A 17,651-nucleotide genomic window follows, 5' to 3' on the forward strand; every position below is an offset into this window, starting at 1 on the left:
AAGAGAACATTTTATTCTTAGGAAATACTTAGGTTTAAGGATAAAGGGCCACGGCATATGTATGACCCTCAAAAATAAATATACACATACACTTACTAGAGACAGAGAAAGAAAACTAATGATAAAGTAAAATGGAGTAAAAATGTTACTAATTGGTGAATCTAGGTAATCTAGGTGAATCTAGGTGAATCTATAGGTGAATCTAGGTAAAGGGTGCATGAGGCATAAATTTTTATATTTACAACTTTTCTGTGAGTTTACAGTTATACCAAAGAAAACATCATGAGGGAGGGGAGTGGGGAAGAACTGTGGTGTGGAAACAATCCAGACCATTCTGTTTTTAAGTAGTGACCACTGGGGAAAAGTTTTAATTCTAATAAGAAATACCTGCATGTGTAAATCACTTTATTACAAGCCAGTATAATTGCTATTAGAAGGATCCAGAGAAATATTATGGACATTTAACATGCAATATACTCCTTCCATGCTTAAGTACTGCAGCATGGGTTCCTCTCGTGTCATATGACCTAGGATTCACTTTTTAAGTATACCTGTGGATGGGAAAAATGGTACTTTTCTAAATTCTCTCTTCTTATCTTTTGCTCTCTTTTTCTTACGTACCCATCTCCCCCTCCCCCCATCTATGTCCACCGCTATCTCCATCTCTTTAATTTTATCTGAATCAGGAACATGGAATTTAATTTTTGGTCTTAAAAACACTTACAGAGGCACAGTTCTTGATGTTCTCAGTGAAGATTTTTAGAGGAATGCCTTCTGGTTCGTCCTTCTCTTTGGCTAGATTGATGTACCTAATCAAATTCAATGACAACCCAAAATAGAGGAGGATGAATTAGCTATTAGCTCACTTTCAAATCGATCTACGTGGCTAAAATTTTCAACATACTCTGTTATTTTTAAATTCATATAAATAAACTCAGCAAAATCAAATTATGGGTTGGAAGAAAGCATGCAATACTATTTCAGGAAAATAAGACTCTGAAAACAACAGGTTGCTCTTGTCCTGTGAGATCTGAGTAGCCCATCCAGTCCTCAGAGCTTTCCTGCCAAGACGGGAGGGCCAGCACCCTCAAGGGTAGGAATGAGCAGTTGCTTTGAGCATCACTCAGGAGAGTAAGCTGCACTTAACAAAATCTAATATATGTTTTGAGAATGATGTTAGCTCCAATCACTGGGTCAGAGAGAAGGGCAAGATGAGAGTGATAACCAGAATTTCATAAAAAATAAGCAATATATGCATGTAAATAAGGGCGGATTATTTGCAGTAGCAGCCAGGGTGCATCTAAAGAAGAAATTATTTGAGGGTAGTCTAACAATTCCTACTCAGGAGAGGGAGCATAGTGTGGGGGCACTGCTTTGAAGAGATTTATTCTTTTGTCATGGGTTAAAGATTTATACTATGTATAGTGACAAAATACCTTTGAAGGAAAGAATGCCATTTTTCCTTTATTTCCGAAGAGCTGCAATTTAAAAAAAATGGGGAAAAAATTAAGATATATACAATATTTATACTAACAAAATAAGGTCACCTTTCCAGTAAAAAAATATATATATATATATTTTATTTATTTATTTATTTATTTATTTGTTTGTTTGTTTATATATATATATATATTTTTTTTTATATCAGCAGCCTGTTGAGAAGGATGAGGATGCATGTGTTAAATCATCCTCTCCTCATGGTTGGGCTTTTGAGGGAATCCAGTCTTTTATGAGAGGTATTAAAGCCATTGGAAGTGGATCCTAAAGTGGAAGAAAATTTGGGTTCAAATATGAACACTTAATTGTGACTAGGTGATGCAAGCTATGTGACCATGGGCAGTCACATTGCTTAACCGCTCTGATCTTCAGTTTCCAGAAGAGGAAAAGGGTTAATTATACCCCAGAGTGTTCCTGCAGCTGCTAGTGTTATTCATGTTATTATTCAAATTAAATCATACATAAGAAATTTGGCATTTGGATGAAACTACCCTGGCTCAGAAACAAGAATATCTTTTAGGAACAAACACCTGTAATATTTTTATTTCTTTATACACATAACTGATTGTAATACGTTAAATTAGTTCCTAGAAAACATATGTGATCCTCTGAGCAAGAACAATGCAGCCAGGACTAAACTACTGCAGATTAGTATTTTCTCTGCTGAAGTTTTCACAGCATTTAATAGCCAAAATTGTGACTGTTTTAATTCTCTTCCATACATGGCTTTATCACTTACTAGCATTTTGTATTGTGGTAAATTACACAAAATAAAATTGACCACTCATGCCCTTTAGTACATTCACAGTTTTGTTCAACCATTGTGACTGTGTCGTTCCATGTCTGAACATTTTTATCACCCAAAAGTGAACCTGTGTCCATGAAGTCATCACTCTCCCTTCCTTCCTGTTCCTAGCTCCTGTACAACACATTTTGTGTGTTTGTTGAGAAACACTTGGGTTGTTTCCACCTTTTTTGGGGCGGGGTGGGTGGGTGGGTATTGTCAACAGTGCTGCTATAAACATCTGTGTTGTTTGGACGTATGTTTCTCTTGAGTATATATCTGGAGGTGGCGTTGCTGGATCATTTGGTAACTCTTTTTAACTTACTGAGGAACCACCAAACCGTCCACAGTGGCTGACACATTTCATACTTCTCCCAGTAGCACTGCTCCCCTCACCCCCCCGCCATCACCATTTTAGGGTCCCAGCCTGCCTTTGTGTATGGACACAGCTTCTAGTTAGCCATACCCATCAGAACAGTAATAAACAAATAGCAAATCTAGGCACAGGTGTTGTTAGAAATGTTTTCTCTATGTTTACACAGCTTTTTAGCTTTATAACATATATAAACCTGGCTTCCACATTTTCCTCCTCATTAGGGAAAAGAAGTTTCTTGGAAACTCCCCTGTCAAAGGCTTTTTACATTTCCAACTGAAACGGTTTCTTTCCATTTGGGTGTGGCTGTTTCAAACAGCAGATATAAGTGTTGCATGAGCCCTGTAAACCCAGGAGTGTCTGCTCAGCATGTCCAGGGTAGAGCACCACATTCCCTGATCCTCATGTCTCTTCACGTCCATTTAAGAATGTGGAATACTATTCACTAACCTCTACTCAGTGGAATTATACTTATGATTTAGATGGTCACCTCTCTAGAGACACCAGCTAAGATAACTGGTACAAAAAAAAAAAAAAAAAAGATAATCGGTACACAGCAATTCAGGCCACCTCCTATTTATTGACATGATTAATTTATTTGCCTACTTATGTACTACTTTTAAAGGAATGAACTTGGGAGTATAAAAGCAATTTCTCAAAATTTAATTGGACTCTTTAATAGTACTTGCTCAAGAAAAATATGCCAGTGATTTAGAAACACAGATCCCTCCTGGGAATTAGGAGGCAGGATATTGGAGAGGGGATCTAGAACGTCACTCTCTTGATTCTCCTTCCACATATCTGGAACACCCAACTCCTCAAGTGGCTCCTAGAGCCCATTTGGGAAACCACTGACCAAAACCAAAGGAAATTACTCCAATAGTTTCCACTCTATGTTATCTACTTGCTCACATTTGTACATACATTTTTGGGGAAAGTACAAGCAAACAAGTGTCATTACGGGAGGTCAAAAAGTGTGTCACTGGCTTTGATATACAATCAGATTAAAATGTTTTTCTTTTTAACCCGTGTAAATACAAGACAAAGTGGTAGGTCTTACCCAAAGGTGGCCACAAAGTTTTCCGTGGACCAGCCCATGACAAAGGACCTTTCAGTGTGGACGTTGGCATGTCCCTCTTTGTCCATACAGTTGGCAGTCCACATGGTATGCAGTGGTATTTTATTTTCTATCTTGAAGTTTTTTTCGTACCTAGAAAGATACCCAAGCAAGACCTCTGTTAGTTTATTTCATAAATGTTATGGGAGCAGCTGTGCTCATAAGAGACCAGTTCTCACAGCTCCAGGGCAAAGCATGCCTCCCTCGTCGCTATCACCCTCTGTCCACAGCACAGCAAATGGTGACATGGGGTTTACAAAGTGCATGTTGAGCAAGGTCTGGCCTAGGAAGGTCCAGAAAATACTTCCTCGAATGGCAGCATGTAGACATTTTTCTGAATGTTGAGTGCTGAGTAAAGACTGTATCTTTTAGAGCTTTTTAAGAAAACCATTAATTTACTTATTACTGTAGGTTTGTTGCTTATTATATATATTTTTATGGTTATTATTATAGTGAATTATTCATTTATGATTTGCTTACTTCAAAAAGTATTTGAGGAGCTAACAAAGGTACCTGATACATGATTTCTAAAAAGACTAATACAATTTTTTTCTTAAGAGAGACAAACCAGGTGAGTGCCTGGGTGGCTCAGTCGGTTAAGTGTCCAGCTCTTGGTTTCAGTTCACGTGGTGATCTCAGGGTCTTGAGACTGAGTTCCCCTGTAAGGCTCCCCTCTCAGTAGGGAATCTGTTTCCTCTCTCCTTCTGCCCCTCCCCCTGCTAATGCTCACTCTCTCTAAATAAATAAATCTTTAAAGAGAGAGAGAGACAAACTGAAAACAAAAAATAAACTTGGATCAGAAGGATTTAAAAGTTACTTTCAACCTTAATTAAAAAAAAATTTTTTTTTCTAGCCTTTAAAGCATAGGTTATTTTCTAATTTCCCTTTCTTAAAATTTTGTCCATATCATTTTCCCACAGATTTTGGCTAAAATCTGTTAGCTTAGATTGAGGCCAATTTAAAAATCATCAGTCCATTAATCAGTCAATCCCAGATCAGTGGTCAGGAGGTCTTATATGTGAGTGATGGATACTTCCCATTTCTCTGAGGAGTCAGAAGGTAATCAACTTTGTCAGTGGTGAAATTGCTTTTTTATAATTTCTGCCTAATCTTCTTTGACCTCTAACATGAAAACCACCATATTGATTAAGTTGGTTAATTCACAACTTTAACTCTCAGGTGGGCTTGAGAATTAAATAGTTATAAGCCCTGTGAGGAATGCTTAGGGAACTTGGGACACACCACTCTGGAATTCCTTACTGTTCAGAAACACACATGGAAACACTAAACTAAAATGAGATCAAAGACACCTCATGTGCAAAAATCCCTATGACTTCACTGATTCATGGAACAATTAAAGCTATAACTCTCCAATGGGATGTATGAAATAAAAATAATTTTGCCGGAAGCCCACTTGAAGGATAATTAAGAGTCAAAGCTTATGACACAATAGATCTAAATTATCAGGTATCTGACTATCAGATAAAATCCTTATTCTAGATAATAACTCCAAAGGCACTGTCAAGCTAAAAATATATGGCCAATGGGAAAGATAGACATGTATCTGTTGGTTTTTACAGGGTTTTTTTTTTTTCTAATGTAGATATAGACACCTAAGGTACTATGTGGAAACTTCCAAATACATTCACCTGGAAAAAGCCATTTCAGCAATTCTGTCCTGAGTTCAAGAAAGCCCTAAGATTATCTACTCCAAACCAAGGAGTTATCCCAAAGCCCAGAACATGGTTTCTACTTTCCTATAACATTTGGACCACTTACCATATACCAAGCACTGTTCTAAGTATTTTATAAATACGAATATTAAAAATTTAATCCCCAAGCAACAACACTAGGTGGACTCTATTAGCTCCATTTTACAAATAAGGAAACTTACAGAAAGGTTAAATAGATTGCCAAAAGCAAGAGACAGGGTTTGAACCCTGACAGCCTAACTCATGAGCCCATGTTTATAACCACTTGGCCTCTGTGGTGCTGACCTATAATGGTTCCACGAAGTACCCTTCTCATCTTTCCTACCCTCAGCCTCACTTCGGTCCCCAGAGCCATCAAGCTTGCTCCTGGGATTTATCTGGGGAATAAGAGGATAAATCTCAAGACATTGTATTAACAAAGCTAGTTGCTTTCTTGGAAATATTTAAAATGTATTACAACAATTGAATTGCTTTATACAATTGAAGTTTTACACTTCAATGGATTCTTCTAGGGTCTTACTGTGTTTCTTCACTCTCAATCACTGACCCAACTAGATTAACTCAGTAAAAATTAAAAAGTACAAGTCTAGTGTAAACTGACTCGAGCAGAAGGAAGAGGAGAACTGCAGTTTTTACTTTTAAAAATAGTCCTTAATATTTTTATTTACATGATGGATATCACTCTTGCTTTCTGCTACCTCAACCTTTATGCTGGAAGGGAAGCCCCAGCATGCTATGGAAATTTACAGGAGTCTAAGGAGATTCTTTCTGTTCTAAGATAGGAGTGTTGTCTTACAGATATTGGGAGTAGAGAGCACGGTATATTCTGTAAGTAACTCTTTGTAATTTCATTGATATTGAGTTAATAGTCATTTTCAACTTTTGACCTAAAAAATTTCATTTTTTGTTTCATTTTACATTCTTCAATAACTAAATATGAGGGATGTGATGTCTAAAGAATTAAGTTCAGTCCCTTCCTTTATGTAAATTCTTCATGGGCCTCTACTAGTAATAATATTTTAATATTTATCAAGCAATGCTATTCTTTAAAAAAGTAATAATTTTATTTGAAAAATAACTTATTTGGTATTTTAATGAATATCAAAAGTTATAAGGAAGATTCCATCTAACTTCAATTCTTGAGAAATTTCTAAAGTCATGTGAAAAAAAATGAAAAAGTCCTAATTTTCACTACTATTGACATCTTGTACAAGTAGAGAAATAACATTTCTTTGTGAAGAAACAAACACTTAATTCTCTTTATTACTACACACAAACTAAATTCACTAATTTTGACTGAATAAACAGGTAGCAATTAGTCAAATACTTAGCCAATTCGTGTTAATTTCTATAGAATCAACCTAAAGATGAGAGAGTTTCCCGCTGAAGCCTGAAGTGAGCTGAGGTAAAATGGAACCCGGGTCACCCACCCCCTTCTTATGGCTAACTGGAAAAACTAGGCACCAAATCAGATTACTAATTTGAACAGATCAATTCAGGGCATAACAAAATCCTCCAACTAAGAGCAAGGCATGATAGCAATGAAATCAGTTTATTATTGCAGGTGTTTCTTCTTTTTAGTTGTTTCCCTCTAGGAAAAATATATATTTTTTCATATTAACAGTGATCATAAATATGCCCACATATTTACTATTGGAATGATCTCATAGTCCTTTTCTAAAAATTGTGAAAAAACTTGTACACCGCAGCAGCATGAAGTACCGCTCGTTACTGCGATGGACAGAATTGTGTCCCCTTCCCCACTGCTCGCCCGCATTCTTATCCTAAAGCCGTCTTTGCCAATATGATCATGTTTGGAGAGAGAGTTTTTAAGAGGTAACTAAGTGTAAGAGGAGTCATCGAGGTAAGGTCCTAATCCAGTAGGATTGGTGCCCTTGTCAGAAGAGTGAGAGATATCTCTGTGCGCATGTACATGCAGGCACTGAGGAAATGGCCCAGGCACAGGCGTGAGGGCAGCCGTGTGTAAGCAGAAACACAGCTCTCACCAGAACCTGACCCCAATGGTGTCCTGAACTTGGACTTTCAAAAATCTGTGTTCTCTCTGTATCAAGGGTCTTGGTTTTATAAATCAAATTCAAGTGTCTCAGATCACTTACATTTTCTAATATTCCTAATGGATGTAAAAAGTATATAAGATACCTTTCAGGAGCTGAAGCTCTTAAAAAAGAACATTATTAAATACACTGATGTAGATTTTGTCACATCATAAAAACCCATGAGTAGACACAAAAATCCATATCAAAAGCAGTATGTGGAAGAAGAAAAATGTTCCACTTCTTTTGTAATAGTGAACCAACCAAAATAAAATGTCAGCTTTTAAAAGGATGCAGATCTCTTGTGGAGAAAGAACACTTTATATAAATTTTTTTATATAAAAAATGTTTATATAAAATTTTTTTATATATAAATTTGTCTTTATATAAAGTTTTTAGCAGAACACCATAGGCTCTGTAAAACCCAATGAGAGATAAGCAGTATTCAGGACAATAAATGTCTCCAGTAAGAAAAGAGAAGTCTTCTTCTTTCCATACATACTGTAATCATTACAAAGATAAAAAACAAAGTAAAAGAGAACATGTTCCCCTTACAAATCGAATGTGAGGGGTCTGCAAGGTCCCAAGGAGCAGGAAAGGAGTTTGCTATTTGTTAGCATATCTCTTGGACTGAACATGGAAGAGTACATCACGGAGTGGCAGGAAGAGCGTGTTCTTGCCAGGAAGGCAGGCCTGGCTTGGAGTTTCTCCCTCCATTTCCCTGTGGATGACAGGCCTGAGACTTCCTCCACCCTCATTTTCATTTCTGCAGCCAGTGGGTGGAGAGGAAGTTACACGAGGCATCTGTAATGCTCCTCATGTGGCCCCAATGTGCATCCCGCGCATTTTTGCCTCCCATACTCACCTTGGTTAAACAAAGAGAATGATAACTAGCCTGAATTTTTAAAAATAATGACTTGGCCCTCTAAGGAGGAAGAGAGTGCTTCATATGGGCTGCATGCCAGGACTTGGACAGTCTTCTCTCTGTCCTCCTCATGGCATCGCCACCTCCAAGGCTACATCTGTAGGCAATTTCACTCATCTCAAATATATTTTACTATTTCTATCTTTGCCTCTGATTTTTTTGTTTGTTTTTTGGGTTTTTGTTTTGTTTTGTTTTGTTTTGTTTTGGACAGCTACACTTCATTTTTCAGTTCATTAAGCATTCTGACCTCTTACCAGGTACCAAACAGATTGGAGTTATTTGTTTTCTCAACATAAATGTTGATTTCAAAGAGTTCAATGATGAAAGAAAATCTAGGTGTTCGTGGAATGTTCAAAGAATTTCAGAAAAATAGAAAGACTAGAAAAAGCACCACATGTTGAATAAAAGCCTGTGCTTTGAAATAAATGGACCTAATTTCAAATGTAGACTCTACTAATTACTAATATGGTGCCCTGGGAAAAACCTTTAGACCTTTGAGTATCAAGGTCTTCTCTAAAACAAAAATAATCCCATCTGACAGGATAGTTATAAGGTTGGACAAGATTGGGTACATGAAGTTCTTGGTACAAAACCTGACATGTAGTAAGCCCCTGGTAAATTATCATTTACATCACTCAGATTGAGTATAGCATTTTGCCACATTAGTACTTGCATGTCTTGCCCCTGGTAGGGCATAACTGGGAGCTGGGTAAGGGCGGCAAAAAAAAAAAAAAAAAGAAAGAAAGAAAGAAAAGCGGGGGGTTAGTTTTTTTCTAGTGACCAACAAGCTTCTTGATATTTGGTTTGTTGGAATATTCTTCGGCTTTCATGATGTTTTGTGACATCAGAGACAGAATGGACATGATGTTTTGTGACATCAGAGACAGAATGGAAACAGAGATGGAGCAAGGAAACAGATGAACTCCCATCTACCTGCCTTCAGATATTTACTGAGCAATCATCAGGTTCCAGGCTGGGTTTGTGTTCAGGACTAAAAGGAAAGCGCGCACAGTTGGTTCTATCTCTAGCATATGTTCCAAATCTGTCTGCTGCCTCCTTGCTTTTACTGCACTCCCACGATGGAGCCCTTGAGAGCAGCCATCAGACTACCGCCCCCCCTAACCAGTTTCCCTGCTTGCACTCTTGTTTACGCATCCATCCATCATGTACCAACTGTCAGAAAAATTTGCTCGAGCTATAAGTCAAATTTGGTCAGTCCCCTAGTTAAAAATCCTTCTGCAAAATATTTCCTGTGAAGACTCTATGAGACTGGACCCCTGAGTACGTACCACATCTGATTGCATGCCCCACGCTTTCAGCCCTAGTCAGATCACCCTTCCCTGAGCCCCCCTCCCTCCAAGGGGTCAGACTGCACCTGCCGGTCCCTCAGCCTTGAAGGTTCAGGCACCTTGTCTACCAATGTGGCTGCTTCTCATCTCAGTTCTGCCACCTCAGAGAGGTCTTCCTAGACTACCCCTGCTACATTCCCATCTTCTCCCCCCAGTCTACGTTCTATCAGAAGCACTAATCACAATCTACAATTCCCTCTTTTATTTTTATGTCTTGTCTGTAAGCCCCTGGCAAGAGACACACTGCCTGTCACATTCTCAGTTGTATTCTCTGCAGGGCGGGCATGGCATAAAATAAGACCTCCATAGACACTTGTTGAATGAATGAAGGATCCAAACACTGGCAAAAAACAAAAGAAAAAAATGTCATGTCTTCCTATGGTAAGGGTTCATGGAAATGTAACTTCGTGATCCTCGCAAGAGCACGTAGCATAGCATACATACTTGGTGTTAGAGATCAGCAACACATCGCTGAACAAGAAGAGGTACCGCTTCTGCCTCCTCCAGCCTCTCTTGAGCTCCACGGGGCTGTGGATAATAAGCAGGGAACCGGCGGCAGCCTCAGATGATGTAGCGCTTTCGCTGTGGGTGTCCACCTCAACAGAAGAGACCTTCCTGCAACCCATCAAAGACCACAGAGCAGCCAGTTACTAGTTAAATATACAATAGAGTTGTATGCTAAATGTCAAGGTTCACACAGCACTAAAATTTAGTCTCCACCCCCAAAACAGGGCACCAGAGCTCACATTCAGGGATCACTGAGTTATAGAAAGCTATTGAAGGAGGTGAGGTGGGGGCGCCTGGGTGGCTTAGTTGGTTAAGTGTGTGCCTTCGGCTCAGGTCAGGATCCCAGGTCCAGGGATTGAGTCCTGCAACAGGGTCACTGCTCAGCTTCTGCCTCCCCTCTACCCCACTCCTCTGCTCCTGCTCTCTCTCTCTCTCTCTCATATATATTCACTCTTTCTAAAATAAATAAACAAATCTTAAAAGAGAGAGAGAGAGAGAGATGAGGTCACTTGGGGAATTGATGCAGATGGGGAACAGTTTCATGGACAAAGACCTTGGGCAGGCCAACACTTAGAGGTGGGGTAGAGAAAGCAGCAAAGCTAACCATAAGCTGTTAGGAAGGGGAGAACCAAGAGGTAAAGTGTATTACAAGAAGGCAAATAAACCACAACAACGAAAAGGAGAATTTGTGGCCTAATATAAAACAAAATGATATGGTGTTTGTGAAGGATTAATTACAACTTGCTTTCATGTTAAGATAAAAATGAAGACAACTGAAGATTCTGGAAATTGAACCCGGTCTTATCCAAATCAATAGTCACATTTGGGGGAAAAATTCTCAAAGTTCGACAAGAATACTGGAAACACCAAAAAGTTTCTGAACACAAGAGTTTGTTTAGCTATTACTTGGCTGAGCTCTAAGCTCTGATAGGACTTTCTGGTCATAACAGGTAAAACAACTCAATTGAACAGAACACAAAAATCCTTTCATAAATAGGACAGATATTTTCATAGACCTGGGAAAATTCTGTCTCGTGGAGCCAAGAAAGTGTCTCCCCCCAAGACTGTAGCACCTGCTCTCTTCTGCTCAGCAGCACTGAATCTTAGGAACCTGAGTAGCTTTTCATGAAGCTGGTGCTGAAGTTAATCACTAGTTTACAAGTATTAGAAGAAACAAAAGAGACAACACTTCCTGTTACCATCAGTCTGTTTGAGGCTCAAAAAGAGTAATATCAAAAGACTACCTTGTGCGGTGAAGCCTTGAAAGACCACCTATGAGTTCGGACGGCTTTCTGATTGACGTGAACATCGTTTTGTCTTCAGTTCTCGGGACTGAAAATCAAGTGAGTCTACAGCTCTTGGCAGAGTACTGTAAAGTGCCTGAAGCCTCAGGATTCCACAGTAGCCTGAGATCACTGCCATTATGACATCACGGATCTAAGGCTCATGTCATAACTGCCAAACTGACATACTTGTTTCCCAGTTTGGCCAGCATGTTTTGATTTTTTAAAAGTAAACCTCTTTAGTTTGAAATAACTATACATTTATGTGAGGCTATAAGAAAGAAGACAGAGAAATTACACCAATATATTACAGATAGAGACTTCCAGACACTTCTATCACCACAAGGATCCTTCCTTTTAACACCACACAAACTTCCTCCCACTTCCATGACCTCTTTAATCCCCGGCAGTCACAAATCTCTTCTCCATGTGTACAATTTTGCCATTTCAAGAATGGTATACAGATGGGATCATAGGGTATGTAAAATTTTTGTGATTTGCTTTTGTCCGTTCAGCATAACAGGAGGCACCTGGCTTGCTGCAGGTGCTTGTGGTTCATTTCTTTGTGTCTCTTAGTAGTATGCCAGAGTAATAGCGTATCACAGTTTGCTTCACCACCTGCTGAAAGGGTTCTGGATTATCCGCAGGCTTGGGCTGTCACTAATAAAGCTGCTGGAAACAGCTGTGTACAGGTTTTTGTGCCACCATTGGCACAAAACGCCCAGGACTCCAACTGCTAGGTCCTAGGGTTAGCTGCTCTGTTTTGTTTTGTTTTTAAGAAACTGTCCAACTGTTTTCCAGAATGGTTCTGCCAATTCACATTCGCACTGGTACTGTAGGAGTGATTCAGTTTCCCCACATCCACCCTAGCACTTGGTGTTGTCATTTTTTATTTTAGCTATTCTGGTAGCTGTGTAGTGATATCTCCCTGTGGATTTAACATGCATTTCCCTAATGGCTAGTGATGCTGAACATCTATTTCCCATCTGGACATCAACTTAGTGTTAGAGAACCTACAGTAGTCTGTTAAAAACATTTTCCATGAAGACGGTGTTCCTTGACCACTGGGAAACTGACGGTTTTACAGTTGAGGCAACTGCTGAACAGACACGTTAGACACTTTCAATCCAAGTGCTGTGATGTAAAATGAAAGATTCAAATCCAGCCTACTCAGGAGGTCACCCAGCTTCCCATGAGGACCCCCCACTCTTCTCACATGGACAGCATCTTTCCTTTGACAACTGTGGAGGACTGAAATTGGAGCCTACTAACAAAGTCTATGGTTTTCCTTGAAGACACCTATACCAGGTATGTAAATTCCCTTTTACTCTCAACTCAACTCTATGGACCTCAAGAAAAGAGTCTATGTCTGATTTATCATTTAATTCTCATAAACACTGGCACATTGGAGGAATTCAAAAATTCTAATGAATGGGTGAATGAAAGAGTTTTCTGGCATGGAAGGAGGGGAAAAGGCATGATTTAAAATAGTCTCTCTCATTTACTTCATCCATTCAACAGATAGTGTTTGAACCCATTCTAGGAGAAAGGCTCTTAATAGGTCTGAGCAACAGGGAGCCAGGCCCAACTCTTAGAAAACCAGGATTTAAATATGGGGGCAGGGGGCAGACATTAAACAGAGTGCCATAAATAACTGTAACACCACACTCTGGGAAGTACTGCAGAGAAAAATTAAAGAGTGAGATGAGAAATTAAAAGAGAGACCTGACATCTGATTTCAACTGTGGAGAGGAAGGTTCCATTGAAGAGCTCATTTGAGGGCGCCTGGGTGGCTCAGTGGGTTAAGCCGCTGCCTTCGGCTCAGGTCATGATCTCAGGGTCCTGGGATCGAGTCCCGCATCGGGCTCTCTGCTCAGCAGGGAGTCTGCTTCCTCCTCTTTCTCTCTCTGCCTGCCTCTCTGCCTACTTGTGATCTCTCTCTGTCAAATAAATAAATAAAATCTTTAAAAAAAAAAAAGAGCTCATTTGAAATAAGCTTTAAAGAGTAATTTGGGATTAATTAGAGAGAGGAGAGAAAAGAGGAAGGAAGAGGGAGGTGACAAGAAGAGAAGTGGGTTGGGAGGGAAGATAAATTTTTCAGGTGATGGGACAGAATGTAAATATGTGACATTTCAGAGACATGGAAGAGTTTGCTAGATTGGAGACACGGGCAGAAGGTACAGGAACATGAAATAAACCTGAAAAAGTAGGTAGAGATGAGAGCACAAGTTTGATAGTCCTTTTAGACTTTATTGAGGCCTCTCATCTTAAAACCAAACTAGCACAGAAGAGACATGTAGATAGTGGTCTTCAAGTCTGTAGATAGTGGTCTTCAGACTTCTTACCACTTTTTTTTTTTTTTTAGATTTTATTTATTTATTTGGGGTGGGGGGCACCAGAGAGAGAGAGAGAGAGACAAGCACAAATGGTGCTAAGCATGGAACCTGACCTAGGGCTCAGTCTCACGACCTTAAGATCATGACCTGAGCCAAAAACAAGAGTCAGAAGCTTAACTGACTAAGCCACCCAGGCACTCCTTCTCACCACTTTAAAAGGGGTAAGTGCTACTCTGGACATGCTTCACTGTATTATAACCATGGAGGCTCATTGCCAACACTTTCAGGCCTCCCATCAAGCATCTGTCAACATTTATTTAAGGTAAAAATGTAGGCAGACTTATCTCTGAACCTTCCCCAGTTCCCAGATTTTGTCCCATTCTCTGCCTCTTCCTTCAGAGAGGTTACAGATTTAGATGCCAGGAAAATTTCTCTCCTTCTAGAATCTAGTTCCTGCTTATCAATTCTGACGTGCATCAGACTTATTTGGGGGAAATTTTCAGGCGCTCCTCCTAAAACCTCCTCCCCCAGAGGTTCTGATTCATCAGACCCGGAAAAACCTGTATTTTAAAAAAGCTTTCTGAATGATTCTTATATGTAACCAGGATTGTGAGGAACTGGTTTCCAGGAATTAATTGAGAAAGATGTAGTGTTCTGATACTATCCTTCCCTTGTAGTAAAGCAAAGGAAAGTTTCTCTTAGAAAGATAAAGGGAGCTTTCCTTAGTCATGTAATAGTTACCTTTACAGTAATAGCTTAAGCTTCATTTCTTCCAAAATACCATTGCTATGTGTGTTAATTTGTTGAATGAGCCCTAAATAGAGTAATAGTGATAGGGTCTGTTTTCATCAATTTCACTGAACACTTAACTTTTCACCCTAAATATCAAATAGAAGAGAGAGTATAAGGTGGTCCTATGCCCATAATACCAACATTTTTAAGCATGTTGCAAAGACAAGACTATTTTCTTAATTCAGTTTTTTTCTTTTAAATTTCCTGTCTTTATTTTATTTTAATTCCAGTATAATTAACATACAGCATTATATTAGATTCAGGTCTACAATATAGTGTATACAACAATTCTTTTTTTAAAAAAATATATTATTTATTTATTTGGCAGAGAGAGACACAGCGAGAGAGGGAACACAAGCAGGGGCAGAGGGAGAGGAAGAAGCAGGTCTCCCGCTGAGCAGGGAGCCCCATGCTCGATCTCAGGACCCTAGGAACATGACCTGAGCCGAAGACAGACGCTTGACAACTGAGCCATCCAGGTACGATTCTGTACATTACTCACCACTCATCATGATAAGTGTACTCTTAATCCCCATCACCTATTTCACCCATTCCCCCCACCCACCTCCCTTCTGATAACCATCAGTTTGTTTTCTATAGTTAAGAGTCTGTTTTTTGGTTTGTCTCTTTTTCTTTATTCATATGTTTTGTTTCTTAAATTCCACATATAAGTGAAGTCATATGGTATTTGTCTTTCTCTGACTTATTTCACTTAGCATTATACCCTCTAGATCCATCCATGTTGTTGCAAATGGCAAGATTTTGGTTTTTTTAATGACTGAATAATATTCCATTATATATATATAGATATATATATATCTATATATATATCACATTTTCTTTATCCATTCATCTATCAGTGGACACTTGGGCTGACTCCATAATTTGGCTACTGTAAATAGGGACAGAGGAAGAGGGAGAAGGAATTACCAGCAGACTCTGTGCTGAGTGCAGAGCCCAATGTAGGGGTCAATCCCACAACCAGAGATTATGACCTGAGCCAAAATCATAAGCCAGACTCTTAACCAACGGAGCCACTCAGGTAGCCCATAAATTAGTGTTTTTCTATTTGGGGGGTAAATACTCAGTAGTGGATCATATAGCAATTCTATTTTTAATTTTTTGACTAACATCCATATTGTTTTCCACAGTGGCTGCACCAGTTTGCATTTCAACAGTGCATAAGAGCTCCTTTCTCCTCCACATTCTTGCCAAAACCTCTTGTTTCTTATGTTGTTGATTTTGGCCATTTGGACAGGTGTGAGGTGATAGCTCACTGTGGTTTTCATTTGCATTTCCCAGATGATGAGTAATGTTGAACATTTTTTAGTGTGTCTGTTGACCATCTGTATGTCTTCTTTGGAGAAATGTCTGTTCATGTCTTCTGCCCATTTTTTAAATTGTTTTATTTGTGGGTTTTGGTGCTGAGTTGTATAACTTCTTTATATTTTGGATACTAGCCTTTTATGTCACTTGCAAACATCTTCTCCCATGCAATAAGTTGTCAACTAGTTTTGTTGGTGGTTTTCTTTGCTGTGCAGAAGATTTTTATTCTGATGTAGTCCCAATAATTTATTTTTGCTCTTGTTTCCCTTGCCTCAGGGGACATATCTAGAAAGATATTGTTACAGTCAGTGTCAGAGAAATTATTGCCTGTGCTTTTTTCGAGGACTTTTTTGAATTCAGTTCTCATATTTAGGTCTTTAATCCATTCTGAATTTTATTTTTGTGTATAGTGTAAGAAAATGGTCCAGTTTCATTCTTTTGGATGTAGCTGTCCAGTTTTCCCAACATCAGTTTTTAAAGAGATTATCTTTTTTGCATTGTATATTCTTGTCTCCTTTGTTGTACATTAACTGACCATAAAATCGTGGGTTTATTTCTGTATTCTCTATTCTGTTCCACCCATCTATTGCCTATTCTTCTGTCAATACCATACTATTTTGTTTTATTACAGCTTTGTGATATATCTTGAAATCTAGGATTGTGATACCTCCAATTTTGTCCTTTTTCAAGATCGTTTTAGCTATTTGGGGCCTTTTGTGGTACCATGAATATTTTAAAATTATTTACTCTAGTTCTGTGAAAAATGCTATTCATATTTTGATATGGATTGCATTGAGTTTGCAGATTGCTGGTGTATGAGGCATTTTAAAGTATTTGTTCTTCCATCAATAAGCATGGGATATTTTTCCATTCATGTTGTCTTCAATTTTTTTCATCAGTGTTTTAAAGTGTTCAGAGAGAGTATAGATCTTTCACTTCCTTTTTCAAATTTATTCCTAGGTATTTTACTATTTTTCATGTAATTGTGAATGGGACTGTTTCTTAATTTTTCTTTCTGTTCCTTTATTATTCGTGTACAGAAATGCAGTGGATTTCTGTATATTGATTTTGTATTCTGTGACTTTCCTGAACTCATTTATCTGTTTTAGTTTATTTTTGGTGGAGTCTTGAGGGTTTTCTATATATAGTATCGTGTCACCTGCAAATAATGAAAGTTTTACTTCTTCCTTACCCATTTGGATTTTGCTTATCTCTTCTTCTTTTCTGATTGCTGGGGCTAGGACTTCCAGTACTATGCTGAATAAAAGAAGTGAGAGTGGACATCCTTGTCTTGTTCCTGATCTTGGGGAAAAGCTCTTAGTATCTCACCATTGAGTATATTTGTCATAGGTTTTTATATGATCTTTATTATGTTGAGGTATGTTCCTTCTAAAACTACTTTGTTAGCATTTTTATCATGAATGGATGTTGTACTTTGTCAAATGCTTTTATGCATTTATTAAAATGATCATGTGTTTTTCTCTTGATGTGATGTATGATGTTAATTGATTTGTGAAAATGAATCATGTTTGCATCCTAGGAATAAATGCCACTTGGTCATGGTGAATGATTTTTTAATGTATTGTTGGATTTGGT

The 17,651-nt window shown here is 38.5% G+C and overlaps 1 protein-coding gene across 1 annotated transcript in view; it reads right to left on the reverse strand.

Annotated features, from left to right (window-relative positions):
* LOC116584651 (rho GTPase-activating protein 20-like) overlaps positions 1-11,703 on the reverse strand; it is a 30,395-nt gene extending 18,692 nt beyond the window's left edge. The window contains exons 1-5 of the mRNA XM_032333304.1: positions 11,563-11,703; positions 10,256-10,426; positions 3,715-3,864; positions 1,437-1,478; positions 725-809 (exon numbers count right to left, since the gene is read on the reverse strand). Of these exons, the coding sequence (XP_032189195.1) occupies positions 725-809; positions 1,437-1,478; positions 3,715-3,864; positions 10,256-10,426; positions 11,563-11,627 (513 nt within the window). The 5' untranslated portion in view covers positions 11,628-11,703. The remainder of the gene's footprint in view (positions 1-724; positions 810-1,436; positions 1,479-3,714; positions 3,865-10,255; positions 10,427-11,562) is intronic.
* Between the last annotated feature and the right edge of the window lie 5,948 nt (positions 11,704-17,651).

This window comes from Mustela erminea, chromosome 2, assembly GCF_009829155.1.
Source record: "Mustela erminea isolate mMusErm1 chromosome 2, mMusErm1.Pri, whole genome shotgun sequence".
NCBI lineage: Eukaryota > Metazoa > Chordata > Mammalia > Carnivora > Mustelidae > Mustela > Mustela erminea.